Source organism: Myotis lucifugus, unplaced genomic scaffold (genome assembly GCF_000147115.1).
Source record: "Myotis lucifugus unplaced genomic scaffold, Myoluc2.0 scaffold_0, whole genome shotgun sequence".
Lineage (NCBI taxonomy): Eukaryota > Metazoa > Chordata > Mammalia > Chiroptera > Vespertilionidae > Myotis > Myotis lucifugus.
Genome location: NW_005871048.1, coordinates 23906295 through 23920425, shown reverse-complemented (window position 1 = coordinate 23920425; position 14131 = coordinate 23906295). Strand labels below are relative to the sequence as shown.

General features: G+C 40.6%; 1 protein-coding gene across 2 annotated transcripts in view; it reads left to right on the top strand.

Annotated features, from left to right (window-relative positions):
* LNPEP (leucyl and cystinyl aminopeptidase) overlaps positions 1-14131 on the top strand; it is a 91482-nt gene that overhangs the window by 73381 nt on the left and 3970 nt on the right. For both annotated transcript variants that reach the window (XM_014467607.2, XM_023749756.1), the window contains exons 14-17: positions 8440-8624; positions 10104-10265; positions 12705-12845; positions 13490-13571. In XM_014467607.2, coding sequence (XP_014323093.1) covers positions 8440-8624; positions 10104-10265; positions 12705-12845; positions 13490-13571 — 570 coding nt within the window. The remainder of the gene's footprint in view (positions 1-8439; positions 8625-10103; positions 10266-12704; positions 12846-13489; positions 13572-14131) is intronic.

Genomic DNA, 14131 nt, shown 5'->3' with positions numbered 1-14131 from the left:
GCTTAGCATGATGTGGTCTTGTTTGAATATCAACATATAGATTTCTCATACTGCTGTCACATGAAAAGAAACTTTTTCTTTTCAAATTTTTATATAGTAAATGCTTTAAATGGACCCTTTTGAAAAGCAGTGCTCCCATTAATATCCTAGTAGTCAATATTAAATGACAGTCATGTTTGTATTGGGATTATTGTTTAGGAGCCCTTCTGATACCTGTCTTATGGATGAGGATGCTGGTATTTCTCTGCAAAGCAGTAAGGGAGTCTTGGTATTGGAATCTGTTTTACCTTTTTTTAAAAAAAACAGTTGCCTGATCTTAACAGTCGTTATTTTAGACATTTTCAGTGTTAAACTGTTGGCTGAGTCTTTAAAAGCTTGGAAGGGAGTGATGCATCCTTTGTTTTATCCACTTCTCTAAATCAGCACATTCTGACCACAGGGTTTGCTTTGTAAACTAGTCAGGTTTTCCAGGGACCAAGTAAAAGGCAGCTTTCAGGAAAAGGAAGAAAGTATTGGACCAGGAATTAGATTAAGTCTTTTAGGGTTTTGGTGTCTTCACTGGTAAAAGGAAGGGGTTGGATTAAATCTTTTTTTTTTAAACAATCTCCTTTCTGCCACTTTTACTGATCTACTGTGTACCCCTTATGATGAGTTCTTATCACAGGCATGATTCTCAGTGGGGGAAGGGAATGTAGGGCAGGTGGGCCATATGGAGCTTGAAAAACACCGTCCCTCACAAGTTTCTGATCTGACTCCAAAGGAACCAGCCCCAGCCCTACCCATAAGTGAGATTCTTAAGTTAGATGATTTCTGAGGTTTCTTCTAATTGATAGATTTTTATCATTCTCCTATTTCATAAGGCTTTAACTGCCAGCCTTAATAAAAACCAGCTCCTGGAATGTGCCCCAGCCCATAGTGGCATTCCGTAAATGTGGAATGAATAAATGAGCGAGACACTCCAGAAACAAGTACATGTCAGTGTTTATTATATTCTGTACACCATGCTTAGTGCTTAGTGTTGATTACCTTGTTTGATCCTCACACAATGCCAAATGGATATTTCTACCTTCATGAGATAAATGAGGAGACTAAATAACTTCCCCAAAGTCACTTACCCAGTCAATTATAAAGCTGAGATTCTAACCCACATTGGTTTTACTTCAAAACCTCTTCTTTGCCTTACGTTGGTATATTTTAAACTAATTTGTATTCTAACAATGTCATCTTTCCAATGATACCTTTTTGTTGGGAAATATCAAAGCTTTTTCTTTTTTGCTATCATTCTCTTTTAAACTCAGATTTTAAATTAAAACAGATTGAAAAGCTTGGAGACCATGTGCTTAAAGTTTAAAATTATAGACCCACATCTAGTTACTTCCTTGAAAATGAAATTGTCAACTTACTATATGAGATTTCTTTTATACCTAAAATGTTAGTAACAGTATTTTTTATAGTACTGATGTGCATTTCCAAGAAGTATATAGCTAACTTATTGGTCTCTTTGGGGCAAAGTTATAATCTGACACAGACTTTCTTCTATTAGTTTATTAAAGAAATTGGCCATTTGTTAGCCAGTTCAGCTACTGTAGATGGACATTTGGGTTGTTTGGAGTTTGGAGCTATTATAAACAGTGTTGCTATGAATATTCTTATACATGTCTTTGATGAGTTTCAATGGGGTATGTGTCTGGAAAATGGAATTCCTGAATCAAAACATATGCATGGTTAATGCTGTACTACCAAATCATTTTTCAGAGTTACACCAATTTAACACTCCATCAGCAGTGTATAAGAATTCAAGGTCTATTCTGGATCTATTATTTGTCAACACTTATATTAATAGTAACCTTTTTCTTTTAGCCATTTGGATGGGTGCACCATAGTATTGTAATTTTGGCTTTAATTTATATTTCCCTAAGTCAGCGGTTCTCAACCTGTGGGTCGTGACCCCTTTGGGGGTCAAACAACCCTTTCACAGGGGTTGCCTAAGACCATTGGAAAACACATATATAATTACATATTGTTTTTGTGATTAATCACTATGCTTTAATTATGTTCAATTTGTAACAATGAAATTGGGGGTCACCACAACATGAGGAATTGTATTAAAGGTCTCGGCATTAGGAAGGTTGAGAACCACTGCCCTAAGTGAAGATGAATTCCTTTTGATATGTTAATTGACCATTGGGTGTTCTCTCTCTTTTTTTAAATTGAATTTTAGAGAGAGGAAGGGAAAGAGAGAGAAACATAGATGTGAGAGAGAAACATTGATCAGTTGTCTCCCTCACCCACTCCGACCAGGGGTCGAACCTGCAACCCGGGTATGTGCCCTGACTGGGAATCAAGCCCATCACCTGGTGTACGGAACGATGCTCCAAACCAACTAAGCCACCCGGCCAGGGCTGGATAGTCTCTCTTGAACCCAAGTCTTTCATTTGTTTTTCTATTGGATTGTCTGCCTTTTTCTTATTGATATGTAAGATTTCTTTTTTTTTTTAAGACTTCTTTATATATTCTATTTCTGAGTCCTTTGTTTATCATGTATATTTGCAAATATCTTCTAAATAGCTTCTCCTACTCTGGCTTGCTTTTTCACTTTCTTAATGATTTTTTTAATTAACATAAATTCTTAATTTTAAGGTATGAAATCTGCCTAGTCCAATATATTCTCCTAAGTTTTCCTCTGAAAACTTTTTTTTACCTTTTATATTTAGACTAGAGGCCTGGTGCACAAAAATTTGTGCACTCGGAGGGGGGTAGGGGGGTCCCCCAGCCCGGCCTGTGCCCTCTAGCAGTCTGGGAACCCTTGGGAGATAACGACCTGCTGGCTTAGGCCTGCTCCCGGGTGGCAGAGGGCAGGCCCAATCCCTAAGTGCAGCCCCTGGTCAGGCTCAGAGCAGGGCCAATTGGGGAGTTGGGGCGCCACCCCGTCATGCACAGAGCAGGGCGGATCGGGAGGTTGCGATGCCACCCTCAGTCACGCTCAGGGTAGGGCTGATTGGGGGGTTGGGGCACCGCCCCCTGTCACACTCAGGGCAGGGCCAATGGGGAGGTTATGGCTCTACCCTGTCACACACAGAGCAAGGCCCATGGAGGGGGGTTGGGGCGCCACCCTCTATCACCCACAGACCAGGGCCGATCAGGGGGTTGGGGCCCCCCCCCTTTCCCCCTCGGGGCAGGGCCGATGGAGAGGTTATGGCTCTCCCCTTTCACACACAGACCAGGCCCCGTGGGGGGGGGGGGGGGTTGGGGTGCCGCACCCTGTCACACACAGAGCAGGGCCGATCAGGGGGTTGGTGTGCTGCACCCTATCAAACACAGAGCCGCAGGGCAATCAGGGGATTGGGGAGCTCCCCCCTATCAGGCACAGAGCAGGGCTGATCAGGGGGTTGGGGCGCCTTCCCCTGTCACAAACAGAGCAGGGCGGATAGGGAGGTTGTGCCCCCCCCTTCCCCCCCCCCCCCCCCCGTCACACACAGAGCCGCAGGGCGATCAGGGGGTTTGGGCGCTGCCCCCTGTCACACTGATCCCGGTGCCGGGAGCCTCGCTGCTCCGCTGATCCCGGTGCTGGGAGGCATATTACCCTTTTACTATATAGAATAGAGGCCTGGTGCATGGGTAGGGGCTGGCTGGTTTGCCCTGAAGGGTGTCCTGGATCAGGGTGGGGGTCCCCACTGGGGTGCCTGGCCAGTCTGGGTGAGGGGCTGAGGGCTGTTTTCCAGCTGGCGAGTGACTGAAGCTCCCAACCGCTCCTTGTTTTCTTTTCTTTTCTTTTCTTTTTTTTTTTATTTTGGGCCAGCTTTAGCTCTGAGGCCTCGCTGCTGAAAACATCGATACAAAGTTTCGGTCCGGCTGGGTTTCAGTCCGGCTGGTTTCTGGGGTTTTGTTTAGCTTCTTATTTGCAACATAGTACATAGTTGCTTAGAGTTGCAGCTGAGAGGCCGGCAAGTGAGGCGGGGAACGTTGGAGTCCTCCTTCACTGCAGCAAGCAAGCCTCATGCTCGCTTCAGTGCCTGGCTGCCGGCCGCCATCTTGGCTGACAGTTAATTTGCATATACTCACTGATTAGCCAATGAAAAGGGTAGCGGTCGTACGCTAATTACCATGTTTCTCTTTTATTAGTGTAGATTTATGATCCATTTGGAATTGATTTTTGTATATGGTGTGAGGTAAACATAAATATTACTTTCTTTTCAATATGGATATCTAAGTGATCCAGCACCAGTGTACTTCATTGTATACATTTTTTATTATAGAATTTCTATAACTACTTTGGGGTTATTAGTGCCATATCAAATCAGCACTATTTGGGGTAATATATTAGTTTCCTAGGGCCATCGGAATAAATTATTACAAACTGGGTGTCTTAAAACAACAGAACTTTATTTTCTCACAGTTCTGGAAGCCTTAAATCAAAGTGTTATTAGGGTAAGTTTGGTTTCTTCTGAGGGAGAATCTATTCCATGTGTCTCTCTCAGCTTCAGGGGCTTGCTAGCAATCCTTGGCATTCCTTAGGTTGTAATTGCGTTACTACAATCTCTGCCTCTGTCTTCACATGGCATGCTTCCTGTGTTTCTTTGTCTGAATTTCCTCTTGCAAGGGCACCCATCATTAATTAGGTTTGGGCTCACTATAATCCAGTATGACCTCCTCTTAATTTATTTACATCTGCAAAAATCCTGGTCCCAAATAAGGCCACAGACACAGGTTCCAGTCAGACATGACTTTTGGGGGCATACTGTTCAACCCAGTATAGGTAGCCATATTAGTATATGTTACTCACTTCTTTTCGGTATTAAAGAACAGTGTTGGTACTGAATGTACTCTAAGAGAAGGCGGAATATCTATCTACTCTGAAGCTGCCCAGAAGCTACTCTTCCTCTGCCTCTCTCCTTAACTCTGTTGAGGCCCAGTGTCAGGAAGCACTTGATAACTTACCTCAAGCTAGCCCTGTGCTGAGACTATAGATGCAAAACACAATTCAAGGAGTTAAGCCTTTTGAATATTTTCCTAATCAAGTAACTCCGCATCTTGATTCCTGATGATGACTTCCAGTGTGCTGGGCAGGTATGTGCTTATTAAGAACATACTTCAGAGTGGAGTCCAGAAGGCAAGGATGGGAGGCTGAGTATGTGTTTGGAAGACCACAGGCCCTTTTACTGCTGGAGATTGCATATGCTTGATGGTTAGTTAAAAGGTTAGTTTCAGTTCATCCAGAGGGAGAAACTGTCTCTTTAAAATTCTTATTCAAATTTTAGGACATTCTTGTAGCATCAAAACTCTCAAAATATGAAGTCTGACCCACTGTAGTCGGAGATTGGAATGGCAGACATTTCTGAGTCTTTGCATCCAATCTTCAGTAGTATTTATGATTAGGACTGGTGTCTAATTTTTATGTCATTGTCGCCAGAGCAGAATGTACATTTATTTGTCATTTTGTTGTATAGGTTGCACATACCTACGTAGCACATACCCATATATCACATTTTGTGATGTATGCTGTGGTGTTGTGATGGGTAGGGGCTGGAGGCACACTTGAATTGTGTTAGATTGTTCACATATGATGTTAACATCTGATCCTAGCTGTATTCCTGTCTCATCACTTATAAGTCTGTCATTCTTGTATGTATGAGGGATTGGTGGGATAACCTTTTGCAATAGAGGCTGACACTTCACTTTTTAGAAGCTCAGTTGACCCACGAAAGAACTCCCTGGGCATATCAGTGTAAAATTAAAGTAGTAAATCAAAATGTAATACATAGCATAAGTGCCAGCATCTATCCCTGTTTTATTTTTTAAATCATTTTATGTTGTTGTTTTATTTTATCACATATCCAATGTTTGTAATTTGTATAACCCTACTTAAGTGTCAGAGGAGAAAAATATTCAAAAGGTTTAACTCCTTAAACTGTGCGTAGCATCTACATTCCCTCTCCCCATTTGCCATTTTCATTTTATGGAATCAGAGGATGGGATTCTAATGTTTAATGAGTTTAAATTTCAAAAATTAATTTAGACCATGGAAAAAAATAGTTTTAATTTTATTTGTAGAAGCAAAGGTAATTCAAAGCACTTGTTATGGTTTGTTAATACTAAAAATATAACCTGAAATTTTCTAAAAAAGAATTAATTCTTTTTTAAAAAGGAAATATTTTACTTTTACTCTATTATGTTATCATTTGAAATATATTTCAAATCAACTATTTGGTATTCTTCTTGGTGAACAGGGAATAACTAGTAAAATTTCGCCATGTAATTCCAGTGGAGTAACTGCTCAGGAATTAGCCTATTCAAGGTTCATGTTCCTCTTGCCTTGAGTCCTTTCCAACGACATTTTTTTGTACTGGCTTCTTTATGTTTTAGTTAATTCTCAAGGAGCATTGGCATTTTTCTCTGCTGAACTTTTTTTTAATGTTTTTTATTTCAGAAAGAGGAAGAGAGAGGGGGAGAGAGATAGAAACATCAATGATGAGAGAGAATCATTGAAGGGCTGCCTCCTGCACGTGTCCTACTGGGGATTGAGCCTGTGACCCGAGCATGTGCCCTGATAGGGAATCGAACCATGACTTCCTGGTTCATGGGTCGATGCTCAACCACTGAGCCACACCAGCCAGGCTCCACTGAACTCTTTAAAATAGTATTTCAAGCATGTGACTTTTTTTTCTTTCTCATCCCTTCTTTGTTTTTATTTGACAGTTATGAGTAGCTTTTAAGTTTCTTTTTTGCTTTAGTCACTTGGGATGGTTTTCTATTGTGATGCTGTTGAGGTCAGGCCAGTGAAGACAGCATGTACCAAAGTGGTCATGTGTATCCAGGAGGGTCTGCATCGCTTTTATGTTTCCACTTCATATCCTCCCAATGACTCACAAGCTTACTCAGACATTCCACAAGGTGTCTGTTCTCCTTTTTATTACTTTTGAAGCAAGCAAACAATAGCAAGTTATCATGTCATCACACACTTTGAGTCCTCCTTGCACAGATTCTTGATTCCATTCTCATAGTTCCACAAGAGATTTATTCAGAGGTCTTCTGAGAAAATAGCCTCGCAGTTTACAAGTCTCTGCCTAGGATTCATTTTAAGTATTGACAGTGGTACTCTGTAAGAATATAATGCTCTATGAAGAACTTGAACTACTTTTCTGGGGTTGAGTTTTTGTATGTGGTCATCTGTGGTACTTGACTACTTGAGATGAGACGTGATAAGGGTGATGCTGTTAAAGAAGAACCAGTGGAAAGAAGAACTGCCCTTGCCCGAGACCCTGTGGGCAGGATGTGGCTGTAAATTTTTTTATTTTGTTTCTTCTTATTTACAGCCAGGAGGTTTTCTAAAAAATACCTCTAAGCATTTTATATTAAAATTTGTGTTCCTTTTAGTAGCATTCATGCATGCATATTTTATACGATGATTTTTTAAAAACCCGTGTGTCCTCACCCCTCCCCATGTACCACAGCTAGCAACATTGAAATATTTCCATATACTATGAACAGCTTTTACACTTTTGTTGTGGGAGAGATGAAAAAGAAATAGCTATATTGATTTCTTAATACCATAAGTATACATTTAAGAATGACATTTTATTCAGAAGAAACTATTAACAGTGGACTGAAATAGTGGATAGTATTAGTGAATAACTGAATTTCTTTCAGAATGATAATAGAGAATGTTCTTATTTCTGGGAGTTGTATGCTAAAGTATTTATAAATGAAATATCATGATATCTGTAACTTACTCTCATGGTTCAGCTAAAACCATAAAAATATATATGTATGTATGTGTGTTACATGCACATAGAAACAAAGCCAATGTAAGAGTATTAAAAAACAGTGAATCTAGCATATGGGTGTTTATTGTACTATTCTTGTAGCTTTTCTGTAGGTTCAGAATTTTTTTTTATAAATATTGGGAGAGAAAATAACAATAAACAACTATACTTTCCTATAGTACTCATTTTCTCACTAATTAGATTAATTTGTTACAGCATCAATATTTGAAGTATTTATTTAATATTAGATTTAGAAACATTTAAACAGTAAAGAACTATATTTTTCTCTCACACTGCTTTTTCGATTTATGAATTCTAAAGTCACGAGGTCAGGAAGTTCCAACTTCCTTCTAGCAGTTGGTACTTTGGGTCAGGAAAATAACTTCTTGCTGAGTATACACTGGAGAAAGGTTCCTTACTGCAGAGAAGCCATTAATTCTTTCTGTGTTATGTCATTAAAAGCCCCTGTTGGCTATAGCAGCCTTTTGTATAAACTGTGTCATTGAATGGTTCATCTCAGCTATTTGTGGGCAGTTGATATTTAATAAGTAATATCTCTGTCCCTCTCCCTCTTTTTCTTCTTGGGTAAATGTTGGGAAAAAGAGATCTAGTTCTCCTGATTTTCCTGGTCGTCCTAATTATTATTATTCCATTGTAATCTATTTTGTCTTTCTAGGCCAGGGTATCTAAATTGCTTCAAAGCCAAATTCAGCAGCAAAATTGGACTGATGATGGCTCCCCATCTGCTCGAGAGTTGCGGTCAGCCTTGCTAGAATTTGCCTGCGTCCACAACCTAGAGAACTGCAGCACTACTGCCTTGAAGCTGTTTGACGAGTGGGTTGCATCCAATGGAACTCTAAGGTGAGGTGTGCTTTTACTCAGATGAACTCTCTTCCTCCTCTTTACTTCACATCATGTACTAAAAGCAGGATCTTTTCATCCTGGGTCATACATGTTATAAAACTGAGTGTTAATGTGTGTGAACTCTAGGCACTTATGTTCTCAAATAAGACTTTTTTTTTCTTGTGGTAAATTACATGTAACATAAAATTTCCTATCTTAACAAATTTTAAATGTATAAGTTGGTAGTATAAGCATATTCACCTCGTTGTGCAACAAATCTCCAGAGCTTTATCTTGCAAAACCGAAACTTCTTACCCAAATAAGTCCCCGCCTTCCCTTTCCCCCAAGCCCCTGGAAACTACCGTTCTCCTTTCTATTTTATGAGTTTGTACTGCTCTAAATGCCTCATTTATGTGAAATCATACAGTATTTGTTTTTCTGTGACTGGCTTGTTTCACTTAACATGTCCTCAGGCTTCATCCATGTTGTGGTATGTGTCAGAATTTTCTTCCTTTTTAAGGCTGAATAATCAATCCATTGTTTGTATATACCACATTTTGCTTACCCATTCATTCACTAATAGATATTTGGGTTGCTTCCACCTTTTGGCTCTTACCAATAATGCTGCTATGAACATGGATGTACATATATGTTTTTGAAGCCCTGCTTTCAGTTATTTCAAATATATACCCAGAAGTAGGATTGCTGGATCATATGGTCGTTCTGTTTTTAATATTTTGAGAAACTGACACACTATTTCCCATAGCAGCTACACCATTTTACATTCCCGCCAACAATGCACAAGGGTTCCTTCCAATTTCTCCACATCCTCACCAACACTTGTTATTTTCTGGGTTGTGTGTGTGTGTGTGTCTGTCTGTCTGTGTGTGTTTTATAGCAACCATCCTAATGGGTGTGAGGTGTCAAAGAGTCTCTTTTAATTTAGGAATAAAACATAGCAGGTGGAGTTAGCAATTAGTAAAAACAGTTTGATGATGATCGGTTCTCTCTAGGTTCCCTATTGGGCATTATGGAAAAAGATTCAAGCATCAGATAAAGAGATTTTAATAATGGCAGAAAACTATGTTCTCTCCCCTCTTTTCATCCCTCGCTCCATATATCTACCATGGAACTTAACACACTGTATTGTAATGAATATATTTCTTGTTCTGTGCTTTGTGATAGCCTGCGAGTTCCTAGAGGCAGAGACTGTGTCTCTTTCTTCCCCTCTCCATTATCCAGCCAGTCACCTGCTTGGTTCTTTGTGGATGCTCAGCAAATAGTTATTGTATTAAATTGAAGTCATATTTCTTCTAGTCCCACCAACTAGGAAAGTAGCAGCCACTAAATTAACTATTTTTTTCACTATTGGTTAGTTGTACAGTGAAGACTCTTTTGTACTGCTCTGTTCTGACCCCTAAAACATCACCACTAGTCATTTCCTTACCTTTGAATTTAGGATGTTTTTGTTCTCACATTTGAGTACCTCTCTTACAGCCTACCTACTGATGTCATGACTGCTGTGTTCAAAGTCGGAGCAAGGACTGAGAGCGGCTGGTCGTTCCTCTTAAGCAAGTACATCTCTATAGGCTCTGAAGCAGAGAAGAATAAAATACTTGAAGCTCTTGCCAGCTCAGAGGATGTACGGAAACTTTACTGGTATGAAACCAACCAAGGAATAGGACATGTAGAAACCAAAAGTATGAAAGCATTGTGCTGCACGGGTGGAGAGCTCATTTCCTCTGGGATCTCCCTTTTCCTTCTTTTACTCGCAGGCCAGACCTGACTTGGTCAATGGGGTAAAGAGCCCGCATGTGCTGGCTTTCAGCTCAGGAACTGGACCGATAGGCAGAAGGTGCTTTGCCCAGAATCCCAGCACCCACCTACTTTCTGCTTAAACATGGCTTCGCCCCCTTGGCATGTTGTCTTCATTCCACAGTTAGTGCTTCATTCTCCTGGTCAAGGCATTGCTCTGTCCAAGCTGTCATTTTGAAAATGCAAACACTACAGAAAAAGGTATTATGTAAAAGCGTATAGGCGCTACTTTCATATGAACTTGTCAGACATTTCCTTTCTAATATTGACCTGACAAAACCTGGAAATGGGAGTTTCACAGGCGAAAGAAGGGCAGTGAGCAGGGCCTCCTGACCCAGGAGCCAGCAGTGGTGGGGCAGAGGAGCACCGGGAACCAAGGGAAATATGAAAGGAGCTTGAGGGTCAGCGCTGGGAAGGTCAGAGGGAGGCATTGATGTGTTACTGCTTCTCTTGTATAAATATATTCAGATAAATCCTAAGAGTGTCCCAGAGATGTCATCAGCACCGGCCCACACCTACTTTCCAAAGGATGCGCTGTAAATAATTATTTTCCTTAACGTAGTAGCCAGCCTCTGATCCAAGCAAACAGAGAAAAGTTTGTTCTAAATTTGTAATAATTTTGTTTTAAACAAATAACATACTAATAAATTCCCATTATAAAGTATTTAAACTATCTAAGAAAATGGAATAAAACATGAAAGTATCTCTCATATGATTCTCTCATAGGATCCTTACTTCCATTCTTGTTCTCTCTGCTAACAGTGTCAATCCTGGTCTGTATATTTATATATCAACACTAGAGGCCCAGCGCTGCCCTGCAACACTCCTTCACTGCCCCGAGAAGCTCCATGATCACAACCCCTGCCCCGCCTCCACCGCCCTGTGACACCTCCGTGGCCCCTGACCCGTGAACCTCCACGCTCACAGCCCCCGCCCCGCTCCTCCACCTTGAGTCCACCGCCCCTGCCCCGCAATGCTTCTCCACCTCTGTCACCCCGGGAAGCTCCGTGCTCACAGCCCCCTGCCCCGAGGCTCCTCAGCCTCCACAGCCCCGCTCCGCCACGCAGTGAGAGCCGGACCTGCCCTTTGGTCATTTGGGCCCACAGCTCCCACTCCCTCAGCTCCCTAGTCTGCTGTTTGGTCATCCGTCCAGTGGTGACGGCACCTGGCTTTTTATATATATTAGGATAGTTTATACTATCCCCAGTGTTTTGTGATGGTCCTTTCAGCCAATGATCTTCTCTGAGATTTGCCATGTCAGTTCATAAAGCCTACTTCATTTGTTTGCATGGGTGCATAGCATTCCATAGTAGGGCTCCATCACAATTTGTTTAACCCATCACAGCTTGATGAGCACTTGGGTTTTCTTTCTATTAAAACTATTGCTGCGCCCTGACCGGTTTGGCTCAGTAGATAGAGCATCAGCCTGCGGACTCAAGGGTCCCAGGTTCGAGTCTGGTCAAGGGCATGTACCTTTTTGCGGGCGCATCCCCAGTGGGGGGTGTGCAAGAGGCAGCTGATCGATGTTTCTCTCTCATCGATGTTTCTAACTCTCTGTCCCTCTCCCTTCCTCTCTGTTAAAAATCAATAAAATATATTTTTAAAAAAGTATTGCTGCATTTTGGGGGGGAAATGTGTTTTCTCTATATACACAGATTTCATAGCGCAGTAGATGAGAACTGCTTGTGTTCAGATGCCAGGCTGCAGTGTTTACTAGCAGTGTAACTGGGGCAATTACATAACCTCGGTTTCTTACAGAGTGGGCATAGGTAATAATTACCTTTTTTCAAGTGTTGTGTCAGCAATTTAAAACATTACCTGGTACATATGAAATATTAATAAATAATAACTATCAATATCAAGAGTATATTCTGAAATGTGTCTTCATTTTCATATTATTTAAACAGCCCAGTTTTTAAAGAGTAATAATATACCTTATATTAAAATCATTTTTTTTTTCTGTTAAGGTTTTTAATAGGAAAAAAAAATCAGTCTTCAGAATTATAAATTCTACCAGGGTTTATTTCTCAAATGTCTTTACTATATCAAGAAGTATGTATTATTATGTCACAGTATATTGAAGTGCTTATCTCATTGGTGAATTCTTTCTTCATTTTAAAAAAATGACAAGTTTTCAATCTATTGATCAATCTTAGACTAACCCAAAAGTGATATCCCTTGAATTGCTACAGAGCTTTAATTAGGAGACCAGCACTAATCTAAGTTCAGTCATCACTTCATCATGAATTGTTATTTTGGAAGCTAAATCTGTTCGCTTTTCAGGTTAATGAAAACTAGCCTCAGTGGAGATACCATCCGAACACAAAAGCTGTCATTTGTCATAAGAACAGTGGGCCGACATTTCCCTGGACACCTCCTGGCATGGGACTTCGTCAAAGAGAACTGGAACAAGCTTGTACAGAAGTAAGTGTCAGAATTCCAGATCCTAGTGTTTCCAGTCTCTGCACTTGAAAACTATTCCCAATGTTGTATTGGTTCACAGGCCTTATGATTTGCTGTGAGAGGAAAGTGCTTCAGTAACATTTAACCAAAACACTCAGAAATTTTCACATTTGTAAGCATAATTCCATAATGTGAATCACATTTGGGTACTAATCAAGCCTAGCCATGCCCGACTCCAGGTCACTTAGCTTAGCATGGGCACGGGCTAAATCAGAAGAGCGGTTTAGTTATGTGTGTTGAAAAATACCTCTTCATTGCCAAGGGATCAGTTCAGAACTCACACCCAGGTGAACAGCACAGATAGGGTTTTTTTCTTTTAAAGCAATAATTACATTTCAGGATGTTTGCTATGATTTCAAATGGGTTAATAATTTATCTGGGTATTGCCAGCTCCTGCCTTTTGTGCCCACCTTTCCTTCCCACAGGCAGTAAGTGCATGTAGGACTTCTCCCAACTTCTGGAGCTGCTGTTCCCAGCAGAGGGACGCGACTCTGCCTTGGCATACGTAGCTCTCAGGAAAGCATTTCCTTTGCACTCGGGAACTTAGCTTACCAACAGCTGCCTCACTTTTTGCTCTTTTTGCTCTTGTATTTGTGTTTCTTCAGGTTCCATCTGGGTTCCTATACCATACAAAGTATTGTTGCTGGATCAACTCACCTGTTTTCAACGAAGGCACATTTGTCGGAGGTTAGTTGTATAAAATGCTGCTAACAGAGATGGGGTATACCTTTCCTCTCAGGCTGCTCAGTTTAAGTCAGATGGTGGCTTTTCATGCCAATTCCTGTCCCTCCTCTGCCTTCATCAATGCTAATGATTCTGCATTGGGATGCGTCTAAAGGGTGGATATACAGCAATGAGAAACAATTCTGGTGAGGAAAAACTCTGATTCCATTCTCAACAATATCCCCTTGTCTCCTTGACACAAATAATTTTGTAATTAAGACCAGTATATGCCAAGTTTCTAAGTGGTAATGAGATTGTTGTGAAGAATGCAACTTCAAGGGTAAAAGTTGGGCACCAAGCCTAACTTTAGACTTTATCTCACTTACTATTACTTGGCTATTTTATTTTATATTTGAAAAACTCATCCTTATGGGAGTAAGGAGATTGCATTTTTAAAATTACCCCAGTTTAACCATACTTGATTAGTAACTTGATATAACTACCCTGGATATTAAAATACTTTTTGTCTCTACTTTTAAGACATCAACACAGCCAGAACTAAGTGAAAGTTTATTTGAAAAGGA